Here is a 16,048-nt window from a genome sequence, read left to right as displayed (position 1 = left end):
GAGCGCCAAATTGCCAGTAGAAAGGTGTTTGGGTAGTTATCATGGCGAAAGGCTGTGCAACCAAGCCAACTAGCTCTGGGAATAGAATCATTTTGTCCATGTCATGTCTTTATTTTATACATTTAAATTGTAAACTTAGTTTATAAAAAATACATTTGGTTCTGCAATGTTGAATCTTTTTAAACGAAGAAAATAACTCCCCCACTTTTATAGCATTTATTTCACTGAGCCTCTTTTGAACATTGAAATGCTCTCTGATTGTGTGGGAGTTAGGAAATAAATGTACATACACAACCTTGATTGGCTGATAGGATGGAGCCCACCCCCTTACCAAGATGAACAGTCATTGGTCTATTATAATCAAATCAGATGGTGACGTCATGATCTGGCACAGAAACTCCTGAACAGGCTGAAATTCCAGCTCTTTCACAAAAAGGGCATTATCARTTTCATAATTTCAGTGTTATTTCGATGTCGTAGTGTAGACATGTCATAAAAACAGCAGAAAAATCCCATTAACTACACTGCCCCTTTAAGAAAAGTGTAAGGGTGCCAAATTTAGTGCTTTTATCACAAAGTTTACTATTGTCTACATTTTCAGTTAAATATACAAGAGATCATTTTTTTATTTTTCCATATTAACACAGAAATCATGGTATATAGTTTTTTGTCCAGTAAGTAGTTGCTTGACAAACTCCTAAAATTACAGAAGGATCAAAAGAATATTTGGAAATTTACATTTTTGACCACTTGGGGTAAAAATGTATTCATTGACACTTAGGGTTAAAAGGGTCCATAATACATCAAAGCATATTGCTCAATCTGTTCGATTTTGAGTTTGACCTTTAGCAACATGTGAAGTATTGGTCCTATGTTTTATGAGCTGAAATAAAAGTTCCTGAGAAATTATCCATACACACAAAAAGCTTATTTCTCTCAAATTTTGTGAACAAATTTGTTTACATCCCTGTTAGTGAGCATTTCTCCTTCGCCAAGATAATCCATCCACCTGACAGGMGTAGCATGATCATTACACAGATGCACCTTGTGCTGGAGACAAAAGTCCACTCTAAAATGTGCAGTTTCGTCACACAACACCACAGCCGTTTCAAGTTTTGTGGGAGCGTTTAATTGGCATGCTGTCTGCAGGAATATCCAAGAGCTGTTGCCAGAGAATTTAATGTTAATTGTGTCTACCATAAGCCGCCTACAACGTCCTTTTAGAGAAATTGGCAGTACATCCATCCTGCCTCACAACCGCAGACCACGTGTAACCACGCCAGCCCAGGACCTCCACATTCGGCTTCTTCACCTGGGAGATAATTGGAGACCAGGCACTAAGGCACAGCTGAAGAAACTGCAGGTTTGTTCATCTGTAAAATGTCTGAACCGACAGAAACCGTCTCACCAAAGTTCATCTGTGTGCTCGTCATCCTCACCAGGGTCAACTTCAGTGGACAAATGCTCACCTTCGATGGCCACTAGAGAAGTGCGCTTTTCACAGATGAATCCCGGTTTTAACTGTACCGGGCAGATGGCGTCGTGTGGACATGTCAGCGTTGTGAACAGAGTCCCTCAGGCCCATTGTCGCACCATTCATCCGCCACCATCACGTCATGTTTCAACATAATGCACAGCCCCATGTCGCAAGGATCTGTACTCAAATTCCTGAAAGCTGAAACTGTCCTAGTTCTTCCATGGCCTGCAAACTCAGACATGTCACCCATTGAGCATGTTTAGGATGCTCTGGATTGACACGCACAACAGCATTTCAGTTCCCGCCAATATCCAGCAACTTCACCCAGCAATTGGAGTGGGTCAACATTCCAGGCTACAATCAACAATCTGATCAACTATGTGAAGATGTGTTGCGCTGTATGAGGCAGATGGTAACACCAGATACCGACTGGTTTTCTGATCCACAACCTACTTCTTTAAAGCATATGAATTATCACTCATGTGAAATCCATAGATTAGGTCCTAATGTGCCTCTTTCAATTGACCAGTTTCTTTATATTAACTAACACAGTATGATCTTTTAAATTGTTGCGTTTACTTTTGTTCAGTGTAGCTTGCCTTAGGGCAATGTGTCCAATTTTTCCTGATGGTGGCGCTGTTGGGCATTAGCTTGAACCCTACCATTGCTGCTTGCAGCCCTCTTTCTCCTTGGTCTTCTGCAAGGTGAAAACTGGAAGACGTCCCCCTAATGACCAGCAGCAATAACATACCATATGTCCAACATTACCCAAACCACACCTTCCAGTGCATGACAATGTTCATAGAAAATTGAGTGCCCATATACACAACCTGTGTACCGTATGTAAACAATGACCCGGAATACTGGTTTTAGTGAATGTGAATAGTGTTAAATGGCAATTATCACATGCTTAGCACATACTGTAATGTTAATTGAGATTATGATCATAAGCACTAGCCTGTGTAAATAACAGGCCTAATTMTAACAAAATACTCATCCACCTCTCACTAGTTGACAAGGTACCTACATAAACATTCCATCAAAATACATTTCCCTTTCAAATATTTTACAGCCCCAATAATTCACTAAACATCAACATGGAAAACAATAGTCAAGTCAGCGGTTGGATTTTGTTGTAAATAACATTGTTTTTATTTCAAAGCCAGGATGCCTAGACCTACATATAGGACTTAGCTGCTGCCGGCCTTGGCAGCGATTCTCTTGTCTCGCTCCTCAGCGATGGTGAGACGAATACCCTTTCCACGGGGCAGGGACACCCACGGCTTGTTGCCCTGGAGATGGGGGGAGAGTAAATGGAAGATATTACAAAAGAAAGCCGGTAAAGAGGAAATCTACAAACATGGCACAGGAAGTGGTCAAATGTATGTGGACAAAAGATAATGTAATTTAAAGTGAACGCTGGTTCTTAGGTGTAACAAATACTGATGTTAGTCTAAAAAGAAGGAAAAAAAACAGCCTCCTGAGTGGCCCAGCGGTTTAAGGCCTAGAGGCATTACTACAGACCCAGGTTAATTTCCCGGGCTGTGGGAGTCCCATAGCACCGCACACAATTGGCCCAGCGTCGTCCGGGTTATAGACCGGTAGGGCTATAAATGGCTCATGGCGCTTTAGRGACTCTTGTGGGAAGTGGGTGCCGGTGGGCTGACCCCGAACACCAGTTGAACCGTGTTTCCTCCAACACATTGGTGCGGCTGGCTTKCGGATTAAGGAGTATGGTTAGGCGGGTCATGTTTCGGAGGATGCATGACTTGACCTTCACCCCTCCCGAGCTTGTTGGGGAGTTGCAGCGATGAGACAAGATCGAAAATTGGCAAGGGGGGAATTAAAATGAAAAACAACCAAAACCTGCCTATAACACTTGGGACCAATAAATTTATCAGGCTGTAGTATTTACTTGTGTTAAAGGGATAGTTCACCCAAATTATGTTTTCTTACCCTGTCAGCAGTCTATGGAAAAGGTATGACTGCAATCCATGCTTTGGTTTAGTTGCCATGGCAATTTCCAAATGCTAGCATTTGCGGCACAAATCCCATTTTAGTCATGGGACCGATATTAGCATTTTTKRGCTTATGTCCAAATCTTCTGGCAATATCTAAAAGCAGGGGTCTCCAACAGGTCAATCGCGAGCTCACAGCCCACCTAGGAGTAGCTCACAGTATATTATGAACACAGGGAAGAGAAGAACATGGCTATTTGAAAGCTAGGGAGAAAAATGAGTAACACTCAACATGTTTCATTTTTTAAAGGAGCTCTCATGCCAGGAAAGGTTGGAGACCCTTGATCTAAAATGTATTGTGAAGCCCAGTCACTTACAGATGATTTGAAAAGGTGKAAAAATGCTAACATTGGTCCCATGACTTCAATGGGATTTGTGCCACAAATGCTGAAACATTAGCATGTAGAAACAGTGCCAGGGAAACTAAACCAAAGCATGGATTGCTGTCATAACTTGTCCATAGACTGCTTACATGGTAAGGACCAATTGTGTAATTTGGGTGAACTGTCCCTTGAACGAGTCTCTCTATAGAACATACTTCCTATCAAATCTGAAGTAGTGTTGCGCACCCCCCCCCCCACATTGGTTGTCTGCAGTCTAGTTGTTTTGGGATGGTTGGTAAAGCTACTGTTCATCATTGTCAAGTGTGCCAGCGATTGAGGATAGAACCAGCAGACAATAACGTGCTGGTACCGAAGACATAGCATTGGCTTTGTTCTACCTCCGTACAATCACACATGAGTACTGAGCAACTACATGAGTGTCAAGAAATGGAGGGGATGAGCAGTGTCGTCAGGGTGTTTGTAGTGTAGTTCATGTTTGTATGCGAAGGTGTGTGTGGATGTGCAGGTATGTGTTTGAGTGCGCGTGTACGGGTCTTCTCTACTTACCTTGCCAACGATGAAGATGTTTCCAAGCCTGGTGGCYAAGATGTTTCCAGCGCTATCCTTAACGTGCACAACGTCAAACGAGCCAGGATGCCTCTCCCTGTTGGTGATGATACCAATACGCCCCAAATTGGCACCGCCGGTCACCATGCACAGGTTACCTACAGGGAGAAGAGAGGGGAGACAAGAGGGGAGAGAGCGATGAGGGTAAAGACGGTGCTTCAAAAGTATGATTTGATTGGGTAGTATTGTTGCTTTGCATCAGTCAAGTCTGCAAAAAGTTTCAAGGATGGTYCTTAGTGGATCTAAAGGTCTGTATGAACAGACTACCATTTTCACAATTTATTTTTCCTACAGTGTCAAAATGAGTCAACCATCCTACATTCACAATTGAAGAAAATGTAACCCCTCTACCATGGGATAAGCAAGACAACACAAAATCTTAATTTAGTTACTATGCCCGTGTAACAGTGTCTGAGATCAAGCGTCCCTGCCAGCCATGAGATGCAAGACAGGGATAGTAGGAAACTAGTTGTGTGCAGGGGGAACGACATAACTGCACTGAACAAGCTGCACTGTAACTTATCCTGCTTTTCTAATAATTTTTCAATTCGACTTCAAGACAAGCCAGACATTACTCCCCCCCCCCCCCCCCTCCACACTTAATAGATTTGATAACACTTCAAAAATCTAACAGGCTAACCCGAAAGACCACTTTGCCCACAGGTATACATTTCCCTTTCAATCACTTTAAAAGTATATATTTTTAACCGTGATGTTACCTGTGTCGAACTTGATGTGTTCCGTGATTTTGCCGGTGGCGAGGTCGATGCGGACTGTGTCATTGACTTTGATGAGGGGGTCGGGGTAGCGGATGGTACGTGCGTCGTGGGTCACCAGGTGGGGGACTCCTTTGGTGCCGATGAGGTTCTTCTTCACCTTGCACAGTTTGTACTGGAGGGAAGGAGAGGGAGAGAAAGATGGAGAGGAGAAAGTGAGTGATTGTTATGGCAGGGCTTCCCAAACCTAGACTCGGAAGTGTAAATGCTTAATTAAAAGGGAAAATCCACTAGAATGTTTCATTAGTCAACTGTTGATAGCCCAAAAACATTTTACATGTCAGCAGCAAAATGTAAGATATGACTTAAAAAAATTGATTACCCACTTGGTTTTGAAGTCTAAATCCTAATATGATAAACAAGCATAAGTACTCCAACTGAAACCACGCTAGGCATTTACACAAAAGGATGAATATGTAACCGTTTCACATTAGGATTCATCCAATTATTTTTGTTGGAGCTCAGAACTTCTTAGAGGTATTGGTGAGGGTTTTTCAGCTCGTTAATCAAAACCAAACACTTTCTTCATTGCTCCCTCCATACAGAAGATCATATTGTACTTATACTGCTTGGTTTAAAAAGACAGGCTTGAGCTGTGAATAACTAGACTCGCAACCATGTGTGACAACGTGTCATACCTGGGCCTCCTCGGCGGTGATGCGGTGAACAGTGAAACGTCCCTTCACGTCGTAGATCAGACGGAAATGCTCTCCAGTTTTCTCAATGCTGATCACATCTACAGACAGACATCACACAATCATATCAATGATCAAATCCTGAACAGGCCAACACCAAAATAGGATGCATCAGACCAAATTCAATACAGTCAGTCAGGATCAAATTCTCATAACTGGGAAAACAACAACAATACGCATATCAGATACCAGTAGTCAGAATGACAGTCAAACCAACGAATGATCGTCAACCCAACCATATTTTGTCCCTTCATAATAGTAATAATTAGGTTGGTGCTTATATTCGTCCTATTTCACACATGTACAAGTGTGTATTATTACGGGTGAATTGGACATTTGTTTTTGCATTTCTCACACCTGAGACACCCTCAGAGAGTGGGGTCATGGCCAGGGTCTGCCATTGTCAACGGAGCAATTACGGTCAAGTTCCCTTTTCGGCTCGGGATTTGAACCAGCAACCTTTCGGTTACTGGCCCACCCAGGTCAGATACTATTAAAAAGCACAATACAACCCATTCCATTGTACATCAGCTAGCTAGGCAAAATATCAAGACTGGTAAATCTCAGACTGGTGGAGGGGCACTATACAAATCCTCTAGACTCAATTGTGTATCAGAGGAAACCATCTCACACTGTTTTGCCATCAAAGCATGTGATCTAGCCTTGTGGTGCACCAATGAGGGAGGGCATGGTCCAGTGACAAATCCACTCCATTGTACATTAGATGGCTCGGCTAACATCCCACTGTATTTTCTAACAGCAGTGTGTGAGCTAGCCTTAAAGAAGTGTTACATGGTCTACATTTACATAATGTGAGGTTTCACCTGACCTGGGAAATMAATCATAACACCATCATAGCTCTCTTGGCAGGAATAAAAGTCGTATGGAAGTGTGTGCGCGTTCAAGATGGTGTGTGCATGAAAGTCTAATGGGGTGCATGTGAAGATGTGTGCCTGAGAAAATGTGTGAATATGAGAGTGAATGTCTACTGATGTGTGTACAAGTTTGCGTGAGCCCCTAAGAGGATATGGGTGAAGATCCAAAAAGAGATTAAATTCCTTTAAGTGGGTCCACAGATGTTCCTACATCTGATGTGAGGTGTGTTGTGCACTTATCTAATCAGAAGCTATGAAGACGAAATGAGAAAACAAGTGAGGAATAATTTGACAAGCGTGATCAAGATACCACCAAAGCCCAGACTAACTACAACTAAATGAAACTCACTCCAAACACTAAGCATGCCATCTACCAAATCAGGCTAAGTGCAAAATTCTTTAGACAGTTCAGTGCCTTGCATACAACGTGATATGCTCATCACAACAACCCTTCCTTAGACTGGGACACACAACATGAAACATTTACATATGCAATTTCACAGCAACAAGGGGATACACGTCATATAACCTGCTCAAATACTACAAAATGCATCCATACTTTCAGTTAGAGCTCAGAACTTCTTAGAGGTATTGGTGAGATTTTTTTCAGCTCATTGATCAAAACCAAAATGTGTCTTCATTGCTCTTATTTCCAGCTCTAGTCACTGGCTAGGTGAAAGCATGAATGAGTGGAACAGTACCCTCCCCCTTCTTCCCTCCAGTCCCTCACTTCATTCTCATGAACCTTCACTCACACCTTGCATCCCCCTCTCCCTTAGTCAGACTCACCCATGAAGTCAATTGGGAAGGTCACATCACTGCAAACTATACACCTCTCCCTTCCTCACTCATCCCTCGTCAAACACAACTCACCCATGAAGCCAGCGGGGTAGGTGATGTCAGTGCGGACCTTGCCGTCGATCTTGATGAACCTCTGCATGCAAATCTTTTTGACCTCGTCTCCGGTCAGGGCGTACTTCAGACGGTTCCTGAGGAAGATGATGAGGGGCAGGCACTCCCTCAGCTTGTGGGGACCGGTGGAGGGACGAGGCGCCTACATAGATAAAATTGGGTGTGGTATTTTTACTACTATWTGAGCAGTAAACAATGACAGCTATAGACCATGTTGGTTCAGCAGACAAGTATACACAGAAAGAGATAACTACGCATTAAAACAGCAATGTGTGTCAAGTAATTTTCAACGAACATGTTCTTGCCTATACTTTGTGTGTCTTATAAATGTCTGTTTAATTGCAGGTGGTTCGCCATACACCAGAGAATATTCAGAAAGACTAAAATCAACGTTATGCACCAAGTGAAGAGTTAATAAGTTACCCCACCATTTTAGCTCCTTAACATCTTGCATTTCCCAACATCTTTGCAGGAACTAGTCGTTTCTATGCGACGCGGCCATAGATATGCCACTCAATTTACCTAATAATCTGCAACTAACTAGAAACATTGTGGTTTTATCATTTAGGTATGAAGTAGTATGTACTTACGAACACTCCGGTGAGCTTGTCAAGCATCCAATGCTTGGGCGCTGCAACGCGCTTCAGGTGCTTCTTCGGTCCTCGTGCCTAGTAACCAGAAAAATAACTTGTCAACCCAACTAATGTACTCAAAACTTCCAGCCTAACAACAGACAGCTCAGTTTCATTCGAAAATACCATGCGACCCGTCTGGCTAGCAAGAGWTCGGCGTACAATATATTAATTTCCTACACGGTCCTTGAATGACAATTCCGACTGTGGCCTACTCMATAAAAACACAACAGGGTTTATTTTTACACAATTCTCTCTGTAAAAAGTTTGTGCTCAATTGCCACGGGCAGGTAAACACTTTTGAAATAGACTTTGAACGTAAAAGTAGTGGTAGCAGAAACATTTGGTTCAAATGAGCAGCATTGGCACTAGCTAGCTAGCTGATGGTGAAATACCTCGGSTTTTCGAATTTAATTTCATAGACCAAAACGCAAGTCCTTATTTCAATACAGGGACTAGCCATCGCCAAATGTATGTCTTTTCAAATTATCACAGTTATATGTGGGATATTATATTCAGAAAAAGTGATGTTTGACGATGATTCTGGCGAGAATCGTTCGGAAACACAGCTCACCATGTTGGAGTCTGCGGGGGAAAGGACCTCCCACTTTCAGGCCTTAGAAAATAAGACAGAGTATTGTGCATGACGAGGGACAAACAGAGCGGAGTTTCTATGGTCCGCTCTCTAGTGTCGAGGAGAACAACTGCAACTGGATGTTCCTTGAACTTGTTAGAAATACGGAAGATGGTTATTTTAGCAGGCCAGCTACGCATATGTCAGTATTTGTATTGTATTGAATGGTACAACTACTGATATGGCTCTCACTGATTCTTATATAATTGTAAATATTTTATATATTTCAAATGAATGACAGTGTAGCGATCCTCGCTYTATGAGCCATGTTACAATTCTCACCAAGTGTATTAACACTATTGGCGTGATGTGTAGGATGTTTGCCTATCACGCCAGAGATCTGGGTTTGCTTCCCGCTCCCTACATTCATTACTATATTCTCAAATTGTAATATGCCTAAGCAACGCACATACAGGTTCACTTATTTTCATAAAATGAATATACTGATTCGCAAGTCTAGCCTACATGTCTTCATCCTTATAAACAAAATAAATATTGGTATGTACTGTAGCCTATGTGTTTTTGTCTTCTCCGTGCCTCTCAAATGTAAATTGTCCATATCTCTCAGGAAATGCCAGCGCGCGGGACAGAGCCCTTCAATTTATGCGGCGCGAGATTATAAAGGTGTTCTGAGACGCATGTGTTCCCAATTCCCATGACAAATGTCACTAGTGACGTCCTTCTTTCTGGCAGCTTGCTTTCATATGCTTTAAGTGTATGTATGCTCTATTTATCTTCTCATAGTTACACAAGTTAAGGATTTACACAAAGGCACCGCATTATGCTTGACCCCTGGCCCTCAATAAACATTGTCTGTTGTTACCATTATCAATGGTGTCTTTTTATAAGTTCGACAAATCTTTCTAAAATCATGCCTACGAGTATTCTGMGTTTTGTTGCTGTATAGGCCAACAACCCATTTTCCTTTCATTATAGGACTTGCGTGACCTGTTGATTTGAAAAGTCACCACTAGATGGCGACATATTATAAAATGTTAACAGTTCTCAGCAATCAAGGGTTTATGAATGAATTAACTAAAAAAAATATGTACAAATGTTGCATCTGGTCGGCGTAATGACACAAAGACGATTCAGGTTGGTATTCTTTATTTTCCCCCAAACGCCGAGAAGTAACAAAAATACAAGCATTTAAATATGATCTAGTACATATTTTCATAAAGATACAAATGAGATGCAAACAGAGAAAGTGCTAAAACAAAAATCAACATCAGTTATGATTCCATCTGTCATTTCAAAAACAAAAAGAAAATAGATAAAAATAAAGAAATAGGTCCCTCTCCCTTTCTAAAATAAGGCCTCAATTTAAAAAAGGTGTGATTTAAAGAGAGAAACTTAAGACCATAAAATCAGTGCAGTATCTAGACAAGTGATTCATTTTTTTCCCCCATTTTTTTTTTTCCTTTACAAAATCAATAGCAAGAAGTGTTTCTCGAGCTAAAACAAAAAGAAAGTGATCACAAAAAGATCTGAAKTGTCATAAGGAAAGCAAAACAAACATTTCATGAAAAGTAAATGTTCTTGCTAGTCTGGAAGCTCAAAGGGTTTCTGATTAGGAAATAAGTTGGTGTGTTACCATAGTTATCTTGCATTTCCTTGGAGTCAAAACTTAAAGGGAAACTTACAGGAATACTTTCCCATGCAAGCAGTCACACACACTCGTGCTCTCTTACGATCAAGTGATCCAGCAACTAAAACTACAAAACAATAAGGACCCTGTTTAGATATGTAGCCTACTCCTGCTTTGGTCTACTGTAGGCCTACTGACTGACTAACTCGCATGGTAAAAACACCAACGTATCACATGGTGAAAAAAGCATGATGATGCCATGTGACTCACACTTGGAACATGGGAACTTAGTCAATTGGAACGTTTCCTCTTTATAAAGAGGGAATCTTGTTTCTGTAGTCTTCTGAACATGTACTGTAAAAAAAAATCTATTACGCAATCATTAGTTTATCATTAATTAGCCTTCAGCTCTCACAATTCAACACCCCTCCAAAAAAACAATATTTTTATTTTATTTTTAAAGTCACCCTTCTTTAACCACCTCATTACCTGTAACCCTCATTAACTATTGGAGATGTCCTATATGGCACCCTATTCTCTCTCATATATATATAACAACACACACAGAGCCCTATGGGTCCTGTTCAAAAGTAGTGCCCTATATAGGAAATTGGGTGCCATTTGGGACATACACATTGACGGTACAACAGCAGAGTAGGTAGTAATGGAGCGTCTTGGCTCTAGGACCACAGGGGACAGAGATGGAGGGTGTGGAGAGAGAGAAGGATGAAGAGACGTACAATAGACAGAGAMAATGATGGGGCAGGGGGGGACTATGATTAATTTCACCTACAGAGTTACCAGGTACACGAAGACCACGGACGCTAAGACTCATTCATTTATTTAGATACAGACACTGACAGCACCATACAGGTCAGGTTACACCGGTCCACCGAGACTACACAGGCTTCTGATGCCTCCTGTCATGTCTGTCTTATGTCACAGGGACCTGAACAATCACACACATGCACACACACACCCTGATGTCCCATCAAACCCACTGAACTCTCCTGAATGTTGGGGTAACTGAATAAGTGACAAGTGCCTGTTTCACGGCTGCTACTTCCATTACCGGATCGTAATACCATCCATCCCTCCTTCTGCCGGTGTGTGTGTAGGGGGCCCTTGGGACGTACAGTGAAATTGACAGACAGGCCTGAGGCTCAAGTTCCCTCAGTAACATAGTATTTTCTGTGAGACACACAAAAACATTAGACCCTGTGTCTATCCTTTCTCCTTTAAAATTTAGAAGGGGATACAGAGGAAAAACAAGAGAACAGCATGCTCTTTTTGGGTCAGTTTGTGTCCATAACTTGTCCTTCAGAGAAAAACAGAGGGTGACCCCAAAAGTCTAATTTCGTGTGTTTGGGTGAGCACCCAGCCGGGACATTAGAGTTTATGTCAATCCAACCTAGAGAGTAATGAAAAGGAAAGAATGAGAGAGCACAGATCCCCTCCTTTCATCCCTCCATTTGTGTGGGTCAGCATCCGGCAGGTACATCCGCTATGAAGTCAAACTCGTTCTGTCCTAGCCAGAGTTCAGGCAGCTCGTTAGCCTGGTCCAACCCCAGCTCTACGACCAACGACATCAGAACCTCTTCGTCCACCGGGTCAGAGTCAATAATCCCCCCACAGCCCTGATTCCTCCCTCCAACACCTCCAGGGGTACCCCCCACCAGCTGCCCCGCCGAGCCCAGCATTGAGGCCCCAAACACCCTCTGAGGTCCTGAGGTGGGCACAGAGGCTACGCCGCCACCTATACCTCCAGCCAGACTCTGGTAGTGGGAGTTGAGTTTCTGGAGCTGCATGCTGGCGAGGAGGTGAGGGCCGGTCTGGAGGGTCTGCAGGCAGAATGGCTGGGGTTTGGAGAGGGATGGAGAGGTGGAGGTGTGGAGGGTGGTGGAGGAGGGGGGTAAGGGGCCACCCCCGGGTGTCTTGACAGGTACTGCCGTCCCGGTGTAGTGGAGGAGGGTGAGGGAGGATGACGGCAGCTCGCGGTCCTTCATGACAACGTGGGTGGGGCTGGAGAACAGCAGTGAGGTCATCACCTGGGGATGCCTGGGAATGAGGAAGAGGAAAATATGTTACGATGACATCATCAAACAGGGACACTACACAAGGCGGAAGAGATAACAGAGAGTACTAAAAACATACAAGGTTCTGATAAGAGATATGACATCATAGCGGCTGGATCACAGAGTGATGATAAGACTCATTTTCTTTGCTTTAACAGCCTGAAGTCAATTGTTTAACTAGGCTACCCACTAAGTATCCTAATCCAAATAGTGGATTGAGACTGGAGACTGTCCCGGCTAAATATCATTGTCTAATTTAATTGGTGGGTCACACAAACAATTTTTTGTTGTTTTTGTTTTGCTTTTTACATTGCAGAAAGGMCTGTATCCCAAATGGCACCCCATTCCCTTTAAGAGTGCACTACTTTTGACCAGAACCAACCAAGGTTTGGGAACTTGGGATACAGACTAAGTAAATTAAGTAAATTAACCATGAAAATACCATAGAGGCTCAGAGAGAGGGGACTGACTGACTGTCTGGTTGGATGTCTGGGGTTCATAATAGGGTTAAAAGACAACAGACCCATTGAGGTCTGAGTCACATGATAACATACATACATATCACCCTGAGAAAAGGAGTGTGTATGTGGGTGCGTGCATGTTTGCGTGAAAGGGACACACACACACGTCAAGTCATGAGGCTGTCATTTTAGGCAGTTAATCGCTTAATTATATGTGCTGATCCACTGGAACCCCCTTCCCGAGACACACACTCATCCAACCCCCTTCCTGCCCCAGACCATATTTAGGGAGAGGATAATTGCTACAGGCATGCATGCAGCTGCACTGGGCCTATAGAACACACACACCCGTCATCTTCTGTGGCCTGCCATTGACAGCTGTTTGGTATTCACCACTTTGTGTGTGTTCTCTGGTCCTTTGTGTTCATTATTCATTGGATGATTACTGTCAGAGGCAGACTGACTGCACATGGTTCCTCAACACAACAGCTTTCTATTACACTGATGATGCTGACGGGAAGACAGACAGACCGATAGGAGGAAGGAGAGACACTGGGCCATGTTCAAATATCCGTGGTGGAACAAGTACCCAATTGTCATACTTGAGTAAAAGTAAAAAGATACCGTAATAGAAAATGACTCAAGTAAAAGTGAAAGTTAGTAAAATACTACTGGTGTAAAAGTCAAAGTATTTTGTTTTAAATATCCTTAAGTATCAAAAGTAAATGGTATTGCTAAAATGTACAAGTATAAACCATTTCAAATTCCTTATATTAAGCAAACCAGACGGCACAATGTAGTCTATTTGTTATTGGCGGATAGCCAGGGAAATACTTCAACAAAGCATTTGGGTTTAGTGAGTCCGCCAGATCAGAGGCAGTAGGGATGACCAGGGATGTTCTCTTGATAAGTGTGTGAATTTGACAATTTCTGTCAAAATGTAACAAGTACTTCTGGGTGACAGGGAAATGTATGGAGTAAAAAGTACAATATTTTCTTGAGGAATGTAGTGCAGTAAAAGTTGTAAAAATTTGAAATAGTAAAGACACCCCAAAAAACGACTTAAGTAGTACTTTAAAGTATTTTGACTTAAGTACTTTAAACCACTGTCAAATATCCTTCCATCGATATCAGTGATTAGGCCTTCCTCAAGGAAGGAGAATGCGTTTTGAAACTATTCCAACAGAGCCTATTGAAGTAGTATGTCTCTCACTAAACTGCTTCTTAACCTATTGCCAAGAAGACGAACTGTTGACTGAATAGCCTACCATTGTCAATTAGCAAGGCTAGTATATTTAGCCTATATTAACGAATCACATTATGTCAGACAATCACTATAGAAGTTACTTGGAACAGGTTTTCAGTAATTTGATTAATCATATCGGTCTCCCGGTGGACTTGTGGGTCAGACCTGAAAGAGCATAAAATGCGTCTCATCTCTCCAACAACGGCGGTGTCAATTACCATGCGTGACGAACAAATTGAAACGTCAATCTGCACACACACCTTCACCATATGCTGAGGCTCAGCATGGCCACTTGTTTTAATTGAATCAACACATTTAACTATGGGGTGGAGGAAACAATGCAGAAAGGATATTTAATCACCGTACAAAATGCCATTAACGTATAGTCTACTTTGCATAACACATATAGGCTAACTCATGTTTGTGACATATTTTTTGACCCCATTTGCAAATTTGGTCAAATTGACTAAATAGCTTAGTCAAAACCAGGCTTTTAGTAGATGAATGTTATTAAGTAGTGTCATAAATCGTTCAAATAGCGCGTAAAATGTATTTAATTCAGGGTGTAGGCAAACTTCAGAATGCAGATCAGAAAACTGTAAAAAAAAAAAAAAACTTTAAAAAACAAGTGCTTGGCAAATACATGTGCACACTCTACCTTATTGCTCTGCGAAAGAAAACAAACAGTAAAGCAAACCATGGGCAATGTCAAATAAACATTAGCCTAACGCGTAACTTACAAATAGCATTAACAGAAAATATATACAGGCAAGAACAAACCTTTTAGAAAACCACGTTCAGGGCAGCAGAGAAAGTCCGTGTGTGGAGAGGATTGGTGAGATGTCTAACGTTAATGAACCCAAATCAACTCGCAAAACCACACCAGTAAGTAAATGTTTTGTCGTCAACTAAAACCTTTGTCAAGTTGTCTATATTTAGTAAGTCATCCGTTAGGTCCTGTTAAACTGAAGCCATAAAGTAAACGGTTGTGGATCAGGACATTGTCCCCGTGCAGCGTCTCGCCTTCACTCTCAATTTCTCTCTAGACTGGACGACTCGGGCAGAGTTCCCTCAATGGTGTTGTTACTGAATCGAAAGAATTATTCATTCGCTCGCGTCTCTCTCTCTCTCTCTCTCTCTCTCTCTCTCTCTCTCTCTCTCTCTCTCTCTCTCTCTCTCTCTTCTCTCTCTCTCTCTCTCTCTCTCTCTCTCTCTCTCTCTCTCTCTCTCTCTCTCTCTCTCTCTCTCTCTCTCTCTCCTCTCTCTCTCTCTCTCTCTCTCTCTCTCTCTCTCCTCTCTTCTCCTCTTCTCTCTCTCTCTCTCCTCTCTCTCTCTCTCTCTCTCTCTCTCCTCTCTCTCTCTCTCTCTCTTCTCTCTCTCTCTCTCTCTCTCTCTCTCTCTCTCTCTCTCTCTCTCTCTTCTCTCTCTCTCTCTCTCTCTCTCTCTCTCTCTCTCTCTCCTCTCTCTCTCTCTCTCTCTCTCTCTCTCACCAACACCACTCGACCCTCAAGAAGCGGCGGGCGAAGTGCGTTTGTGGCTGGACAGCATCAAAATCCCGGCCAAGAGTATGAAGAGAATCGGACAGACGCACAAGGGCTATCGCCCAACAAACGGTTCGGTTAATGGTTAATTCCAGTACCTTAGTGATCCAGTTTCCACAGTTTCCGTGTGCCCGTCATGAAAGCGCTCTACTGAGGCAGATGTTCTTT

The 16,048-nt window shown here is 42.5% G+C and overlaps 2 protein-coding genes and 3 non-coding genes across 5 annotated transcripts; all 5 read right to left on the bottom strand.

Annotated features, from left to right (window-relative positions):
• Positions 1-2,600: 2,600 nt before the first annotated feature.
• rps4x (ribosomal protein S4 X-linked) lies at positions 2,601-8,999 on the bottom strand. Its single transcript, XM_023970374.3, has 7 exons — positions 8,910-8,999; positions 8,294-8,371; positions 7,665-7,845; positions 5,860-5,957; positions 5,165-5,336; positions 4,386-4,543; positions 2,601-2,769 (listed from the first exon to the last, which is right to left on the bottom strand). The coding sequence occupies exons 1-7, from the start codon at positions 8,910-8,912 to the stop codon at positions 2,668-2,670; spliced, it is 792 nt and encodes a 263-aa protein (XP_023826142.1). The 5' UTR covers positions 8,913-8,999; the 3' UTR covers positions 2,601-2,667.
• Positions 4,138-4,272, bottom strand: LOC111956416 (small nucleolar RNA SNORA57). The gene has a single exon (XR_002876270.1). It is a non-coding gene; the product is annotated as a small nucleolar RNA SNORA57 (small nucleolar RNA).
• LOC111956431 (small nucleolar RNA SNORD61) lies at positions 5,679-5,753 on the bottom strand. The gene has a single exon (XR_002876272.1). It is a non-coding gene; the product is annotated as a small nucleolar RNA SNORD61 (small nucleolar RNA).
• Positions 7,360-7,435, bottom strand: LOC111956423 (small nucleolar RNA SNORD61). The gene has a single exon (XR_002876271.1). It is a non-coding gene; the product is annotated as a small nucleolar RNA SNORD61 (small nucleolar RNA).
• Positions 9,000-11,615: 2,616 nt separating the features above from the next.
• Positions 11,616-15,470, bottom strand: LOC111951972 (cbp/p300-interacting transactivator 1). Its single transcript, XM_023970363.2, has 2 exons — positions 15,120-15,470; positions 11,616-12,615 (listed from the first exon to the last, which is right to left on the bottom strand). Exon 2 carries the CDS (start codon positions 12,600-12,602, stop codon positions 12,039-12,041), a length of 564 nt encoding a protein of 187 aa, XP_023826131.1. The 5' UTR covers positions 12,603-12,615; positions 15,120-15,470; the 3' UTR covers positions 11,616-12,038.
• Between the last annotated feature and the right edge of the window lie 578 nt (positions 15,471-16,048).

The sequence above is a fragment of the Salvelinus sp. IW2-2015 genome, linkage group LG3 (assembly GCF_002910315.2).
Source record: "Salvelinus sp. IW2-2015 linkage group LG3, ASM291031v2, whole genome shotgun sequence".
Lineage (NCBI taxonomy): Eukaryota > Metazoa > Chordata > Actinopteri > Salmoniformes > Salmonidae > Salvelinus > Salvelinus sp. IW2-2015.
This window is presented reverse-complemented; position numbering and strand designations above follow the sequence as displayed.